This window comes from Odontesthes bonariensis, chromosome 12 (genome assembly GCF_027942865.1).
Source record: "Odontesthes bonariensis isolate fOdoBon6 chromosome 12, fOdoBon6.hap1, whole genome shotgun sequence".
Lineage (NCBI taxonomy): Eukaryota > Metazoa > Chordata > Actinopteri > Atheriniformes > Atherinopsidae > Odontesthes > Odontesthes bonariensis.
Window position 1 is genome coordinate 19,739,002 of NC_134517.1, and position 17,816 is coordinate 19,756,817.

At 38.2% G+C, this 17,816-nt stretch overlaps 1 protein-coding gene across 2 annotated transcripts; it reads left to right on the forward strand.

Annotated features, from left to right (window-relative positions):
- The first annotated feature begins 911 nt into the window (after positions 1–911).
- LOC142396607 (uncharacterized) lies at positions 912–17,301 on the forward strand. Of its 2 annotated transcripts, XM_075479520.1 has the most exons (13): positions 912–1,360; positions 3,835–4,125; positions 6,722–6,994; positions 7,273–7,365; positions 7,650–7,706; positions 8,080–8,211; positions 8,691–8,714; positions 8,808–8,864; positions 9,618–9,641; positions 9,735–9,791; positions 10,211–10,363; positions 10,984–11,136; positions 14,516–17,301. In XM_075479520.1, the coding sequence occupies exons 1-13, from the start codon at positions 1,312–1,314 to the stop codon at positions 14,809–14,811; spliced, it is 1,659 nt and encodes a 552-aa protein (XP_075335635.1). In that variant the 5' UTR covers positions 912–1,311; the 3' UTR covers positions 14,812–17,301. The 2 variants fall into 2 exon arrangements, with proteins under 2 accessions (XP_075335635.1, XP_075335636.1); XM_075479521.1 differs by lacking the exons at positions 8,808–8,864; positions 9,618–9,641.
- The last annotated feature ends 515 nt before the right edge of the window (positions 17,302–17,816 follow it).

The following is a 17,816-nucleotide window of genomic DNA, read 5'->3' on the forward strand; positions in this document are numbered from 1 at the left end:
TACATTTTAGATCTGTTCATATTTTTAATGAATTTTTATATGTAAATATTAGTATTTTTGCTCAATAGCTTCCAGGTCACGTGATCAATTGACTCCAAATCAGTGTGGGATCATGTAACTACACTGGCTGCATGAGATACGCGTTTTATTTTTACATTTTAGATCTGTTCATATTTTTAATGAATTTTTACATGTAAATATTAGTATTTTTGCTCAATAGCTTCCAGGTCACGTGATCAATTGACTCCAAATCAGCTTGGGATCATGTAACTACACTGGTTGCATGAGATACACCTTTTATTTTTACATTTTAGATCTGTCCATATTTTTAATGAATTTTTATATGAAAATATTAGTCTTTTTGCTCAATAGCTTCCAGGTAATGTGATCAATTGACTCCAAATCAGCTTGGGATCATGTAGCTACACTGGCTGCATGAGATACACCTTTTATTTTTACAATTTAGATCTGTTCATATTTTTTATTAATTTTTATATGTAAATATTAGCATTTTTGCTCAATAGCTTCCAGGTAATGTGATCAATTGACTCCAAATCAGCTTGGGATCATGTAACTACACTTGCAGCATGAGATACGCCTTTTATTTTTACAATTTAGATCTGTTCATATTTTTAAGGAATTTTTATATGTAAATATTAGCATTTTTGCTCAATAGCTTCCAGGTCATGTGATCAATTGACTCCATATCAGTGTGGGGTCATGTAACTACACTGGCTGCATGAGATACACCTTTTATTTTTACAATTCAGTTCTGTCCATAATTTTCAATAACTTTATACACAGTAGCTCATCTCTGCTTTAAATATAATTTTTTTTTTCCTTTTTATTTTATTTTGAAAACAGGAAGTTGGAACACGCTGCAGTCGTCCTCTCCGTGTGTTTATTGTAAAGTCTGCAATACGGGTGCACTTGAAATGTTGGAGTGGCTTGCTTGCGAATGTCTGTCGAATATCCCACTTAAAACTAACTTCACCTAAGTCATAACTGGACTAACTTCTATCCATTCCCAACATGGACATGCCGATATGTGTTTTTTTAACTTAAAATTCAACAGTGTTGTCACCTGCGTGTGTCTGTCAGTGCCACTTTTTATTCGTCGACTTCTTGTAAATGATTTGCTCCTCGTTTTCCGATTTAGTGACCATATTCTCAGTAGTTTAGTGTCAGGCCAGTCCGGATTTGTTTGAACTTTACACTACATTCTTAACAGAGATAGACTGCAGGGGGATGATCTTTGACACAAATACCAGAAACAAAAAAGTGAAAGTAATTTGACAGGATTTTTCCTAAATGGATTCTCGGTATTTCCTCGTCTACAGTACCTTAACCTCCTGTCTTGGTGAGTATTTTTTTTCCTTTTTAAGTTTTGAATTTGTTTGTGGGCATCCAGTTACAGAGAGAGGACGATCAAACGTCCTTGGGCTGACACGATCAAGTTCCATTTCCATGTTTCCATTTCGCGGTTGTTCGACAACTACACTTGCTCAAATAAAGTCGAATGTTAAACACCTGCGATTACGTTTAAATCAAGATGGTTGTTGTTTATTATTATCTATAACTTGATTACACTTGATTCACCTGGCATCTGTCCTCTTACTTATTGAATTTTCATCTGCGTATCTTAGTCTTGGCTGCTGTGTTGTCTGTGTTTATTTGGTCCCGTATTGTGGTGATCTTGCATGCGAATACACTGGATATTGTTTACCAACAGTTACGTTCTCCTGATACATTTGATTACATTTATTTTTTTTTACCATATTATTTATTCATTTATTACTAGTATGATGAAGGTTATTGTACAGCTACAACACCTGCACTCAGTGCTAATACAGGGGGAATCATTCATTGCAATTTGAAAAAGAAAAGAAAAAAAAACGGTTTGAATCGTACAGTTTTATGTCAGCTTTGTGGCGTGAAAATTATGAAGCACCTTGACCCAAGATTTTTGTATTCCTTACGAGATTGCTATTTATTTTCTCAGACTGAAAGGTATTTAAATGAGTTTGCCACATTTTGAAATATTGTAGGATCTAGTCTGTCACTGTAATACAGCACAGAACACCCCTAACATTTGCTACAGTCTCAAAAATGACCCCAGATTTAAGTCAACTTTGTTAGTCAACAGGGTTATTTGGGAAGTGCATGTTCTGCCATTGTTCCAATTCACATTTTTTTACTCCAGGTTATATAAACTTGAGTATTTATGGGTTTTTTAATATATTTTTTAGAAGTTATGTGTAAGTAAGAAGCGAGGGTTTGACATAAAGTAATTGACACATGATATCAAGGTGCCCATCCCACTTAATAGGGAAAAAAAAGAAAGAAAGTGATAAAGTGATTTTCAGACAGATACATTAGATAAATTCTTGAAATGGCTAAACTAAAACAGCATGACCCCCCTGGGCACTCAAACAAGGTCCTTAAAAAGACACTGAGGGGAAGAGGTGTAAATGAACTGCAATAAACCAGAGAACAGTTCAATTTAAAGCCGCCAGGAATCTGTCATCCTCCCCCTCCATCATACCCCAGAACTGCAGTCTGCCTGAAGTGCCCAGAGGTACCCTGTGTCAGATGTCATCACAACAAAATATGCCCACGACTAAACACGATTTGATGGTCAAAGAGTCAATTAGGGCCCAGAAATACCTGAAGAAAGATTTTCAACAGTTTTATGGACAGATGAAATGATCGACTCTTCATGGGCCACATGGACATTTGCCGGATGGCTTGCGGACACAAAGTCAACGCTTCGAAATTACGTGCAAGCAAAGTGGAGCAGCAGTACTGGTGTGAACTAGTTGGATCCTTTTGGGTTGAATGTGGACTGAAAATAAAATCCCCCCAAAAATGCTTTCATTTCCTAGAAGAGAGTCTTCAGGCAGTGGTCCAGGAAGAGGTCTGCAGCATGTATCAGACTGTGATTTTTCTGCAGGACAATGCTCCATCACAATCATCCAGCTAATCTTCAGCTTTGTTACAGCCTCATTAGTGACTTCATAATGATCTCCTCCCCTCTTCACCAGACCTAAGTTCTGCATGGAGCTTATAGGCTCTTTTCACACATTTGATTTCCTGTTAGGTAAGATGATACACCTCACCGAGCTGCATTTGGACGTCTTTTGCTGCTTTACTTAAGTTTTACTTTAGTTAATTGTAAGCAGTTGTGGCAGCTGAAAATAACTCCGGCCAGTTAGTCATTTAAAAGGTAAAAAATGTCATGAAATTGTCATGTTATATTAATAGATCTACCAAATATTGAGAATTTATGGACAACCCTGAACATCCTCTCCATGAGATTGTTATCGGAAAACAGAGTCTCTTCAGTCAAAGGCTTCTTCAGTTTGGATGCAAAACGGACCGCTACAGGAAATCTTTCCTGCCCACAGCCATCAGCATCTATAATAACTCTTTGATTTAATTGAGCTACATCAACATTTAATTTCCCTCTGGGATAAATAAAGTATTTTTGAATTGAATTGAATTGAACAAGTTAGTTTTGAAAGTTCTCTATTCGGAATATATTTGCCTAATAATTCTGCACACTTACAGGTTCTTGAGAACTGAACTTGTATATTCCAAAAACAAAAGTCTCTTGTCATTGAATATTCAGGTTTTATTTTCAATAATCTATATTTACTGAGAGCATAGTATTTATGAATGAGTAAAATACAGTAAATAAAGGTAAGTTGCTGTACTGTTAGTCTGAGCGTTGAGGATATTGAACCTGAGTTTTTGCTACACTTATGCATGATTTAAAACTGACTGAAATCTTTAAAATGTTTTACCTTTATTTTTGTATTTTCTTGTATGTAGTTGCCGGACAGACTCCAAAATATGCGCTCGTGGGGCAGAGCATCATGTTCAACGCAGACATCACAACGACCCCAGATCAAATCCTGTGGGAACACGATGGGAACAAAGTGGTGGAGTTTGATGGAAAACAGGAACGACTGTTTGGCTCATATGTCAACAGGGTGATTCTTGACTGGCTTTCTGCAGATCTGGAAATTGATCAGCTCAGATATGAAGACAGCGGAATTTATGAGCTGGAAGTATTCACTAAAACAGTATTGGATCGTTTAAGCTATAAATTAGAAGTCATTGGTAAGTTCATCTTTTTCTTCATTTTACTTTAGTGACCAACAGATTAGAGTTGGTTCAAAGACATTTGATCTTAAAAATAAACCGATTAAAGGATAAGACCGGTTTTTTGACATTGGGCCCTTGATTTCACATTATAACATGATGTTCTACTCACCCCTGCTTGTTGTTGAACATTTGGAGCTGTTCCGAAGATATTCGCGAGGCGTCTGGCTGCTCTCTTGAGATATTCGGCCATGAAACGGTTTCCTATGGGCAAGCTTATACAGGCACAAACTATGCTGTTTATAATTTATTAATTACTGTACACTAGCACTGATAACGTGGAGGTGCGTCGCTTACTTAAAAAAATCCGGGTTACTGTAATTTTGAATTTTAGCCGAATGAATTAATAGGCAGCAGGTCTGTGGGCTGTCTGTGGCAGTAGCACCACGAGGACGTCAGTAACACCCACTTTACGACAAAAAAAAATCAAAATTACAATAACTCGGATTTTTTTAAGTAAGCGACGCACCTCCACGTTATCAGTGCTAGTGTAGAGTAATTAATAAATTATAAACAGCATAGTTTGTGCCTGTATAAGCTTGCCCATAGGAAACCGTTTCATGGCCGAATATCTCAAGAGAGCAGCCAGACGCCTCGCGAATATCTTCGGAACAGCTCCAAATGTTCAACAACAAGCAGGGGTGAGTAGAACATCATGTTATAATGTGAAATCAAGGGCCCAATGTCAAAAAACCGATCTTATCCTTTAAGGTCCCATGTTCGGATGAAAAAAAAACTTCCCTTTTTCATCATGTCAGCCAAAGCGAGCACCAGACAGCAGTAGGAACATTTGACATGCAGTGTAGTCGGGGCTTTGGAAGGCTTGTAAAATTGGGGGGAAAATAAGTTCAGCAAAGTGTAGAAAATCTACATATATGTGGGACATTTTCTTTTTCCAACAGTAGATTCTGAGTTGTAGCTGCTGCCGACAACGAGAGGAAATTACAGCGATTAGAAGTGTGTGACTCAGAAGAGCCTTTCCACACAGCCAGTGCGTTGATGTTGCAAAGATACCTTTTACACTGCTCATGGTTCACTCATAAAACAATAAAACCTAAAGGTGTGGGGACATAGGTATTACTACACTACTAACTATTTCTGGTTCACTTGATTTTGACAGGAATTTAATGAAGTTTTTAACTTTAATTCTTAAACGAACAGCAAAATGAAATGTTGTTGCTAACAGGCCCAAAAATATCTGAAAGAAAATGTCTCCAAAAGCTCATTAAATGAAACTGGATGACTATACTCAAAACAATGAAAATTTTACACACTGAACCATTCAATTAAATATAATTTAACAAAGACTGCTAAAAAGACTGTGAAAAACTTTATTTACACCAAAGGGAAATTATATACTTCAATTATATTGAGGTCTATAGGAAAAAATGACCCTTCTTCTCACTGAAGATGTTAATGTCAGTAAAGTTCTTCACTAGTTTCAACTCAGATGATCGTGTTCATATGAGCCGGGGCCAATTAATCTCTGATAGGCCACAACTCAAAGGTTTATGATTTCTGCCCTTCTCAGTTCATGTCCACCACTTGATTTCAGGAAATCAAGATGGAGGTGGCCAAAATGCAAAACTTTAGCTTTAGAAAGTCTGCAAACCAGCGGGTGAAGTCACTTTGGAAACCGCCAATGAACTGAAAACAAACATGAAACCGCTTCAGTCTGAATAAGTGTGGGTCGTGCAGTCGCTAAGAGTTAAGACGGTGATGGTTGAAACTGGATGGATGAAGGAAAACGCTGCCTCTGAACCTGGCAATTCAGTCCAACTGCTCACATTAACAACTTACATATCATCCTCCAATTGGCCAATAACTGTCACCGTATACATACACTATGATGTGGCTTGAGTTAAACTCTGCTCCTCTGTGATGTGTTATCAGGATAAACAGCTATTAACTCACAACACAACCCCGAGGGATCTGTGTTCTTTTTTTCCCCCACAGGATTTATCGGTTTTATAGCTACTTTGAAATGATCCCTTAAATTTGGAAGCACTGCTTTAAACTGTTTGTAAAGAGGTTAAGACTACCTCCAGCTGGTCTGTCGGTGAACCGCTGCATACTTTTACTTTAAAGGATTGAACACATACACAAATTTTTATATGTTGGCGCTTCAAGGAAATACCGGAATATTTCTGAAACCACTCCCAACAAATGATCCCAATATAAAAGCTGGTTTATCTCTCAAAGTGTCACCTCTATTCAACCTTTGGTTGGTACGAGACACAGACTTTGATCATCAGAAAATATTGAACAGCTGACATACATACATACAGACTAAAACTTTTTATGTTACAGTTGAAAACCATGAAAAGATTTCAACTTTTCCTCTTCTTATATCATATTTCTGTTGCTTTGAGTTATTGTGCTCCTTTACAATTTTCTTGTGTTTTCTTTGAAGTATCTTTTTCGTTAAACATGTTTTCCTCATCCAGCCCTGTTGTGGACATATAAATGCAGTCCTTGTTTTTCGTATAAATCCATGTCAAATAGGAGAAAATGAGCATTGTGGTTACATGTTGGCTTTTATGTATTCATGTAGACAAAGTACCCGAGCCTACCATAACCTGTGAGATGAAGAAGGGCAGCAGCTCCGATGAATCTGGAAACCAGGCCACACTGACGTGCTCAGCAGAACTCGGACAGTCTGCGTCCTTAACAAAGTTCCAATGGAGCTCAAATGGAAATGTGCAGAGTGGCCGAAATCTGACAATATCTCTTGGGGATGAACATGACAATGAAGTGTACACCTGCACCGTGAGCAACCCACTCACAAAAGAATCTGCTGTGTTCACTGCTAAGGAGTGCTACTCTGGTAAGACTCTACTGTATGTTTATGACAATTGTCATAGAAATTGACGTTTGTACTGTACAAAACTTTTAACTGGTATGTCATGTGTGGACAAAGTGTCTCTGTTGCATAATCAGTAATAATATTCAAACAAATATGTCTGTCTTTAAAAGTAATTTTAAATTTATTTTGCTTTAAATTGCTAATATGGTATTTAAAAAAGGCTGAAAAATCCATGAAATGGAGAAATGAGGGATGTGTATGATGTATGATGAGTGTTTGTTTTTTGTGTTTCTCTCCAGACAAAGATAGTTCAACTGCACTGATTGTTGGCATTTTAATTCCAATACTCCTGGTGGGTTTGGCCATATTGAGCTTCATACTGTGGCGTAAAGGTACAGTTACAGGAAACTACACCTTTCCTTCAGAATTGAAAATGATTTGTCAAGAACTGAGCGTACAGACAGGATATGTGTTCACTGATGTCACTGTAAGTTTAAGTTGATGGAATTATGAGATCTCTGTGGGACAGAGTTATTACTTATTTTATTATCAAAATCTATGTATAAATATGCATATAAATCTATTTACATGTAGTATTATTGAACATGCTCCTGCTAATATTAGGTCTGATAACCACAGTGAAATATATGAAAATAAATGCTTTTTTTTATTCTAGGATATTTTTCCAAGAAAACGGAGGAAGATTTGGAAAAACAGGCAGACGAGATAAAAGGTTTGATGTTGTATTTACTCTGATATGTGGATGCAAGAAGCAGATATTTTTTCATTCAATTGACTGAGTTAAAAATTACAATAAAATATTGATGGTGGAGGGAAGTATTGGTTCTCGAGATCAATTGAAGATTGTAAACTTTTCAGCTTTTAAATCATTGTAACAGTTTAATACAGTTTTGTTTCTGTTTTTTTTAAATAGACACGGCTTATTTTAAGCTTCTTGAATATTTTTCAGTTATTTTATAATATTTCTGTGACTATTAAACAGATATTTGTCAGCTTCACGTTCATCATACACATTTCCTTAATGGGTTGTTTTTCAAATCTGCTGTTATATTACCTGTATTTACTTTTGTCTTCACTTTTTTCAGGAAATCATGGATTTAATGGGGACGAAGGCCGGCCTCTGCTGGACAGAGCCCCCACGATGCCCTCTCATCAGCCACTTCACTTTGTCCCAAGGAATAATGACCCTGTGGCGTTAGAACAGGACACTGAAGAAGGTAGAGGCTGTGCAGTGATGTTACTGCTTATTGTTGGTGTAAAGTGTCTCCTGCCCAGCATCATGGCAACCAGAATAATGGTCTTAATGACGTGTTGTGCCAAACACATTTGGTCCGCCAAGTGAAGCTTTGTGGACATAAAGCTCCTATTGATGCTTAAGTACTTGTATTTATTTATTTTTCTTATGTCAAAATGATATATTAATGCCAAACCTGAGAGGAAAAATGAAGGGAAGAAGAGAGTGAAGAAAAGGGAAAGGCGGCTAAGATACCAAAGGGAAAAAGTGTGTTTTTAGCTCACAGCAGCGGCTAACATAATGTTAAATAAAAGAATAAAAAGAGAAAAAAGTTTTTAGTTAAAATATTGAAATAGATCTTTGCTTTATATTTCTTTTTACATGTGCTTTTCTAAATGAAAGTCATCTTTGGCAGTCTTTTAATGACCTCTTACCTGTATTTCATTTTATTATTTTTCACAGGACAAGACATGACACCACAAAAAGGTTACACGAACAGCGCTATTATTTGAAATCATTGATATGCTCTGTAAGATGTGCTGCAGATTAATTTAGCTGGTTTTGACTTCCACTATACAGGTTTTATAAAGAATCGTGTCAGAAACATTGAGGAAACTACCCAACACATACCAGCAGGTAATCTTTGTTTCTCCCAGCAGATCATTTGTCACAGTCAGTGATTGATGATAGAAAATTGATCTGAAATACTTCAGATAAGTTTTTGCAGAAATGGATTGTCAGCTTTATTAAAGGCAACAACAAGCTCTCTAGTTCTATTCTTCCATAAATAAATGATATATATATTTTAAATGATTACTTATCTTATCTGTAATTAATAGAAAATGATCAAAATAAAAAAAAGACTTTAAATCAAAAGATGTCTCCATTTTTGCAGAATTGTTCAGTTAACAGTCTGCAGCAAAACCCAAATATGAACCTGGAAGCAAAGAGACTGAAAATATTTGTTGATAAAATTAAGTCAAAACATGTGTGATTACATTAATTTACCAAGTTTCAGCAATGTTCTTGAAATCACATAATATTTCTATTTAGATTGTTTAATTGGCTTCTTTCGAGATATTGTTTATTTTTCTCATGTCAAAATGATATATTAATGCCAAACCTGAGAGGAAAAATGAAGGGAAGAGGAGAGTGAAGAAAAGGGAAAGGAGGCTAAGATACCAAAGGGAAAAAGTGTGTTTTTAGCTCACAGCAGCGGCTAAAATAAAGTTAAATAAAAGACTAAAAAGAGAAAAAAGTTTTTAGTTAAAATATTGAAATAGATCTTTGCTTTATATTTCTTTTTACATGTGCTTTTCTAAATGAAAGTCATCTTTGGCAGTCTTTTAATGACCTCTTACCTGTATTTCATTTTATTATTTTTCACAGGACAAGACAAGACACCACAAAAAGGTTACACGAACAGCGCTATTATTTGAAATCATTGATATGCTCTGTAAGATGTGCTGCAGATTAATTTAGCTGGTTTTGACTTCCACTATGCAGGTTTTGTAAAGAATCGTGTCAGAAACATTGAGGAAACTCCCCGACACATACCAGCAGGTAATCTTTGTTTCTCCCACCAGATCATTTGTCACAGTCAGTGATTGATGATAGAAAATTTATCTGAAATACTTCAGATAAGTTTTTTGCAGAAATGGATAAATGATATATATATATTTTAAATGATTACTTATCTTATCTGTAATTAATAGAAAATGATCAAAATAAAAAAAGACTTAAAATAAAAAGACGTCTTCATTTTTGCAGAATTGTTCAGTTAACAGTCTGCAGCAAAACCCAAATATGAACCTGAAAGCAAAGAGACTGAAAACATTTGTTGATAAAATTCAACATTCAAAACATGTGTGATTACATTAATTTACCAAGTTTCAGCAATGTTCTTGAAATCACAAAACTTTCGAGATATTGTTGGTGCGGCTTCATCTCTAACAGTATTTCTCTTTTTTTCTGTGTTTCAGGATCACAGAAGAACGAAGACAATGACAGGAAAACTTCATCTTCTTCTTTGGTGGCTGAAGAGCCAGCACCTGTTCTGGATCGTTCTCAAGACTTATATGAAGAAGAAAAGCAAGAGGCCAATGAAACGTTGGCAGAGGAGTCGGACGACCAAAGTGAGTACGCACGGGCCGAATGCAAAACTCTGCTGCTGCTGCTGCTGAACAGCCAGGTTTGGAAAGTAAACAGAGAGCTAGATTTAACATCATTTTACTGCAGTTTTATTTTTTGTGTATTCAAAACGCCTAATTTGACACAGAACGATGTCAATTCACTTTGACATTAGGGGGCGCTTTTGTGATTGAGTTTTTAAAGAAATGTTCAGGGAAGACAGCCAGACTTTGTCACCAATGCAGTAAGGAGGTGCCTGTGACTGGTGTCGCTCAGCAGATTCTTGGGACTTTTCAACAGATCGAAGTTATGCAGATTATGCTGAGATGATGGTGGATCCAAGGAACAGCCAGAACTGATAAGGGAATTATGTGCACACTCAATCCACATCTGGCTAGAGTCTGTAACACAGCGGATGGCAGTTTCAAGTTCCTTATTGAGATATTCAGTTTGTCCATAGGTCTGAGGATGGAAGCCCTAAGATAAGCTTTCAGTGGTACTAATCACTAATGTGATTACATTAATTTACCAAGTTTCAGCAATGTTCTTGAAATCACAAAACTTTCGAGATATTGTTGGTGCGGCTTCATCTCTAACAGTATTTCTCTTTTTTTCTGTGTTTCAGGATCACAGAAGAACGAAGACAATGACAGGAAAACTTCATCTTCTTCTTTGGTGGCTGAAGAGCCAGCACCTGTTCTGGATCGTTCTCAAGACTTATATGAAGAAGAAAAGCAAGAGGCCAATGAAACGTTGGCAGAGGAGTCGGACGACCAAAGTGAGTACGCACGGGCCGAACACAAAACTCTGCTGCTGCTGCTGCTGCTGCTGAACAGCCAGGTTTGGAAAGTAAACAGAGAGCTAGATTTAACATCATTTTACTACAGTTTTATTTTTTGTGTATTCTTTATTTTTTTTTTTCTTCCCTTTGTCCTGTCCAGCATTATGGCAGCAGAATTGTAATCTGAATACCGTTTATGCTAAACACATTTGCTATGCCAAGGGAAGCTTTATGAATGTAAAGCTCCCCTTGATGCCCATCAACTCCTCGTTTTTATTTATTTATTTTTGTTACAATATTTAACATGATGTGATAGTGTGATAGTGCCGAACCGGGCCGGGGGACAGAGAGAGAAGGAGAGCGAAGAAGAGAAAAAAGGAACAGAAACATGAAGAGACAAACATAAAAAACAATGAAAAATCCGACAACCAGCTGCTACACCTGTAAAAACAAAACTGAAGACGATTCACGGCTTTTGTGGGGAATCCAGCCTTAGAAGCACCAGGAGCATGCTACTGGGCTAATGAATGTGTGTGTGTGTGTGTGTGTGTGTGTGTGTGTGTGTGTGCATGAACATGCAATACACATAGATGGTCCCACATAATAACCATGCTTAAATATCAGTGTATAGGGCCACACCCCCCCCCCAGCAATCAGAAGCAGGCCGAGAGGGCCCCCAGACCCAGGCCACCAACAGCCCCCAAGGAGCACAGAACCCGGGAAGCCCACCATAGAGACGACCACGCATCCCCCCAGAATACAGCAGAGGAAGCCCCCGGACAGAGCCCCCACAAGCAACGGGCAGAGCCCCCTTGGCGACCAGAGGTGGCAGCCTACCAGCCCCGCCAGGCCCCCGCCACCCAGACATTTTTTGTGTATTCAAAACGCCTAATTCGACACAGAACGACGTCAATTCACTTTGACATTAGGGGGCGCTTTTGTGATTGAGTTTTTAAAGAAATGTTCAGGGAAGACAGCCAGACTTTGTCACCAATGCAGTAAGGAGGTGCCTGTGACTGGTGTCGCTCAGCAGATTCTTGGGACTTTTCAACAGATCGAAGTCATGCAGATTATGCTGAGATGATGGTGGATCCAAGGAACAGCCAGATCTGATAAGGGAATTATGTGCACACTCAATCCACTTCTGGCTAGAGTCTGTAACACAGCGGATGGCAGTTTCAAGTTCCTTATTGAGATATTCAGTTTGTCCATAGGTCTGAGGATGGAAGCCCTAAGATAAGCTTTCAGTGGCACTAAGTGCTTTGCAGAAGGCTGACCGAACCTGGGAAGTGAATTGGAGACAATGACTCTCTCTCTCTCTCTCCTTGTTGGATCATGTCCCAACAGAACTGTGAGTCCACATGGAATTCACATTTTTCTGCTTTGCCGAAAAACAGAAAACCCACAGATCCTAAGACTTGGGATGAGCACTACCTAAAACCCCACTTTGGAGAAACTCTCCTTCAAAGATCTGTGATGTGGCTGTTGCAGCATTCAGTTGACTGTCACTGCTTTATGCCCGTTTTGTATTTATAACATTTTGTCTTGATTTGATGTATTGGGTATTTCATTCTGTAGTTTTTTTCAAAACTATCATTACTTCTAGTGGCTTTATCAAATAAGCTGTTTACTTACAGTTGTTATCTGCTGCTTTTCCCCTCGTGTTCCTTTATCTTTGTAGCGTGTGCCTTTGTGTCTCTAAGTATCAGCCTTTAGTAAGAGCTGGGTGGAGCTTTGGCAGCCAATAGAAGCTCGTTCATAACTATTTAAGCCAGTCATAGTATGGTTGCCTTTAGTGAAGAGGAACTTGTTCTATAAACTCACTGTTGTATATTGTTTTAGGTGGAGTCAGCAGTAGGACAGCATCATGGACTTTTTTTCTTATTAGTTTTTTATTGCATCTTCAGAACAGGAACCTCGTGAAAATCCTTTGTCCATCTCCTGTGCTCTGATGCCCCACAGAGGTTCCTTGTGGCCGGGTCTTTTTGTGTTTTCACATGACATGTTGCCTTCTGGTTGAACACATGGTCTCAGCTGCTCAACAATCTGTGGTTGTTGTCTGATTCTCCTTTTCATAATGCTGCAAACATTTTTAAAAGGAGACAGATCTCAGAAACCTGCAAGTCTGTCTGCGGATGGATACACAGACGGATACTTCTGCGCAAGTATAAATGTGCCCTAAGTTTGGCAGAATGAGGTCTGACATTGTACTGCTGAAAACAGCCCCTGGGAGAAGACATCGCCTTGATGGCAGCGTGTGTCAACAGAACTCTCACACATGCAATGCAGGTCATTCATGCCATGGAGTAAAGCAACCCCATACCATCACAGATGCTGGCTTTTGCACCTTTTTGCACCTCTCTTGGTGGCCCCTTTCTGTGCAGCTTTTAGCTTTAGCTTTCCCATAAAGGAAACTTCTGATTCTCTCAACCAAGAGTGCTCAGACCAACTGACAGCAAATGAAAGCCAAAGGTTCAAGCCCTCTAATTGATTGTACTTAATCATCATGTCCACTTCAGAGCCAGAGATGTGAAGCTTTTTGTAGACATAGAAGATAGAAGCTTTTGTTAAAAATTGCTGACAGAGAAATCTAATGGCCTGTTGCATATCTCTTCAGATACCTCCACCTCAAGCCTGCACCTTGGCAGTGAACCTATGCTTTGCTGTTTTCATTTTAAAGGATTACTTCTAATGATCTCACATTTTTCTTTAAATGATATGACCGAACATCTCATATGTGTAGTAAGAAACAAGGCTGCCAATCTTGAGAGCGCAACATCAGTGTAAGCTTTTGAACTCATGCTCAGGAATTGAATTGCTTTGACGTGTACAATCTTTTCTCCAATATTTTAGTGTTCTTTTTAGGTCACTTTGTCGATTTATTTAGTGGAATTCTGCATTTTTCAGCTCTTATCTAAAACACTGTTATTGCTTTGCACAAAGGGGAATAATAAGACTTGTAAACATGCTCTGAACGATGAAACCTCTCTGCTGAACGGTTAGTTGGTGGCCTGATCACTGGGCACCAACGCTGAAACTCAGATTAGATTTTCTCTACCTAGTTCATAGGATATGATGCACCATACAATAAGCTGATCATCAGCAGTTTCACTATTAATCATTTGTAACATTGTAGTATTTCCTGGGTCATAGGAAAAAAAAAAAACAAACTAAACATAATCTCAACCAGTGGTTGCTATCCAACAGTGGAAATATGATTGTATGAAATAGTTTTGAAATATTGATCTGCATTTATACAACACAGGTTGCAATCTGGATGAGGGGATACATTTGACTATCTCTATTGTATACCAAAATGTTTTCTTTTTTCTCAGCAGATTGGTCTAAAATGAGCTTTTTTAATTGTCTGTTTCAGAGTCTGATCAAGCAGAGTTTGCTTCTGGAATCAGCGTCTCTCCCCCTGCTTCCCGGCCATTCTTGCATTCGACCGAAAACTCACCAAATATGGCACCACACAACGAAACTGTTGAACACAAAGATGTTGCCAGCTCAGGTCCGGTCGCTGAAGAGCAGAGTGAGGAGAGCCACCATCGATCTGACTCATCAAGCTCTGTGGAAAAGAATGAAGCAGGCACCGAGGTAAAGGAGTCGCCCTCCACTGCTCCTGAAGCGGGAAATGCAGAAGAAACAGCACACAAGCAAAATTCATAGCTGCCACAAAAAGAAAAGCATTCGAAAGAGGAAACTCAGCAAGACACAGACAGACAGGTTTCTGAATATGACAACAAGCTACAGGGCGTAGGTGACCAAGAAAAAACAGATCCTCCTTCTAAAACCCCTCCGCGGCCTCAGAGTCCAACAGCATCAAAACCTGACAACAGTAAAGCCAGTACCTTTCAGTCTGAGTCTGCTGATGCAGATCCAGATCAGGAAGAAAAGGACAACAGCCACTCAGACAGCAGCACAGAAGAGGCAGACAAAAGTAAAGCTGCTGAAGATAAAAATGAGGACCAGTGTTGCCCAGGAGACAATAAGATAAAAACTGGGAGCGTTAGTGAGGATGGAGAGCCAAAAGAATAAATAAGCTGTTGAATAGGCTTTCATACAACAGAAAACTGACATTCAGTTCGTTCAAAAGAAAGTTGCAAAAGCAGAGTAAAAGTGTGCAGAAGACGTTCAGTAAAAGAGTCCAAAGACAAATATTTACTCATCGGCAGCGCAGAAAAGAGATGGGTGATATATGTGTGGCTTTTTTTCCTTTTATAAAGAAGCTTGATATGAAGAGTCTCCTGAAAGCTAAAAGTACCAGGATGTTAACAAACAACAGCTGGTAACACTGCAGAGTGATCCATCTCTGTCACAGTTTCAGTGAGATGGTATGTGCTATTTGTAGGAGCTAAAAGAAAGCAGTTAAACTCAGTAAGTCAAAAAAGTTGAGTTTTTTTGTTCATGTTGATACGTGTTTTCTCAATTCTCCTATTTTCAACTTTTACTTTGAATTTAAGTGTGTTTTACTTCAATTTTATTGTCTCTTTTTTTTTTTTTTTTTTACAAATGTACAAATGGTATCAACTGCATGTTTTGTTTAAAAATCTTTTTCAAAAGCTCTAATTTTATACATTTAATTTTAAGACTGTACATGAAACACGAGGCGGTAGGAAAAAGCCAGAACCAGTTGTGCCTAATATTGAAAAAAAGAAATCCTTGTAATAAGCATTACTTAACTGGTAATAGAGAAAGTGAGGCTGTCAGCAAAAAAACGGTGCCACATGAAAAATGACAGTCAAGACAACTAAAGTGTTCTCTGATATTAATGCATGAAAACCATGTTCACGCTCTGCTGAATGACAGCTGGTGTAGAACTGTATCTGATACCCGGCTGGTTAGCATGCTGGGTTGTTTAAATTGCCTCCTAAAAGGCTGACGTGAAATCAAACAACATCCTCTGGCTTTAGAGATTAGAGCCTGGCTACTCGTTTATTTTTATACACTCTTGATATTTTATAGAAAACTAAAAAAAAACATTGCATTTAGTTTTCTTTGACGTTTTACACTATGTGCTCAGTTTTGTATGTAACTGTTGGTTGGATAGAACATTTACTTGGGTGCCCCATGCAAGTGAATTTCAATGTATTTTTAGTTGTATTGTTTCATCAAACTAGTAATAAACAGTCAAATATTAACATGGGACATTATATCTTTATTATCACTTTGCAGTTTAACTTCTAATGTAATAAGCACTAATAATAAGTCATATATAGATTATTATAATATATATATATATATATATATATATATAGTTAAGCTTTAGTAGTAATGCTAATATTGATAATAAATAATAATCAGAATAAGTACTCCTCTGTAGAATCGCTGCCTTAACGTTAGCCCCTGATGGGTCTCCCATAATCACAAGCCCCTTGGCTGAGCACCTTGGTTTTGGAGTGGCCTCACTGCGGCTTCAAGCTGCAGGAGGGAAGGTTCTGACTGCTGGTTGTGCATATGCACCAAACAGTAACTTGGATCAGCTGGCCTCTTTGGAGTCTCTGGTGGGATCCTTGAGAGAATGCCACCTGGGGATTCCATTGTTGGAATGGGTGGAGCGACCTCATTTGTTCCAGCATTAAGTGGTTCATCAGTTTACCTGGTACCAGGTCACCTTAGACCAAAGGTCAGTGACCAACTTTATTGTATCATCAGCTGTTAACTTATCAAAACCTGGTAGTGAGTTGGATCCATTGGCAGAGAAGACTGCTGGACAGACCTGGTAAACCCAAGCAGGTAGTGAGGGTGAACTGGAAACGTCAGAATTGTAAATATAACCCCTCATAGCCATAATGTTGCTCAAAGAATGAGCATTTGAATAGAAGCGATGCACATTTTTAACCAGGGACCGATCTTTGTGCACACACTGCCATCAAGTGGTGAAAGTAAGTGTGCTGAAAACATCCACTGTCATGATCCGTGTTGTTCTGCTGTCTTTTGGTGTTTGTTTTTTCCATTCTGGTTCTTGTTAGGGTTCCGTCACTCCAGTACAGTCATCAGCTCCACCCCCTTCACCTGTGTTCACTTATTCCTTGTTTCTATTTTGGTCAGTCTGTCCGTTCTAGTTATTCAGCATTTCAATTTTGTTTTCCATGTTTTAGTGTTATGTATTTCCGGCTTTGCCACACCTTTGTTTAAAATAAAAAGTTTTTATTTTTGTCTCCTGAGTCCTCATTCCTCGCCACCACCCACAGGTGACATCCACTCCATGACATGAGCTCTTACCTGAAACTCATTTTGACGCACCTTCCCCTCTTTTTAAAAAGTAAAATTCCGAAAGTATTGGTGTAAAGCTAGTGTAGAAAAGCTAGTGTAGCCTTCATATCTTCTTGAGTTCTTTCTTATAAGTAAACCGAAAGTATCGTTATATAGCATAGGTGTGTGCACCTGTGAGAAATGGCGTCCAACAGCCGTGTTTCAAACTAAACACGACTCAGACCAAGTCCAAAAAAACTGATTGTAAACCCCCCCCCCCCAAAAAAAACGACTTTTGTGGAACATTCTATCTGGTCTTCACTGGTCAGTCAAAGTTTTTTTTTTTAAAGAGCAAAAAACAGAGGAATACAATTAAACCACAAAATCAGCAGATGTCTTTGTACGCACGGGCAAATGATACATAACTGGACTAAATTCTATCCATTCCTAACATGGACATGCCGAAAGCCGATATGTTT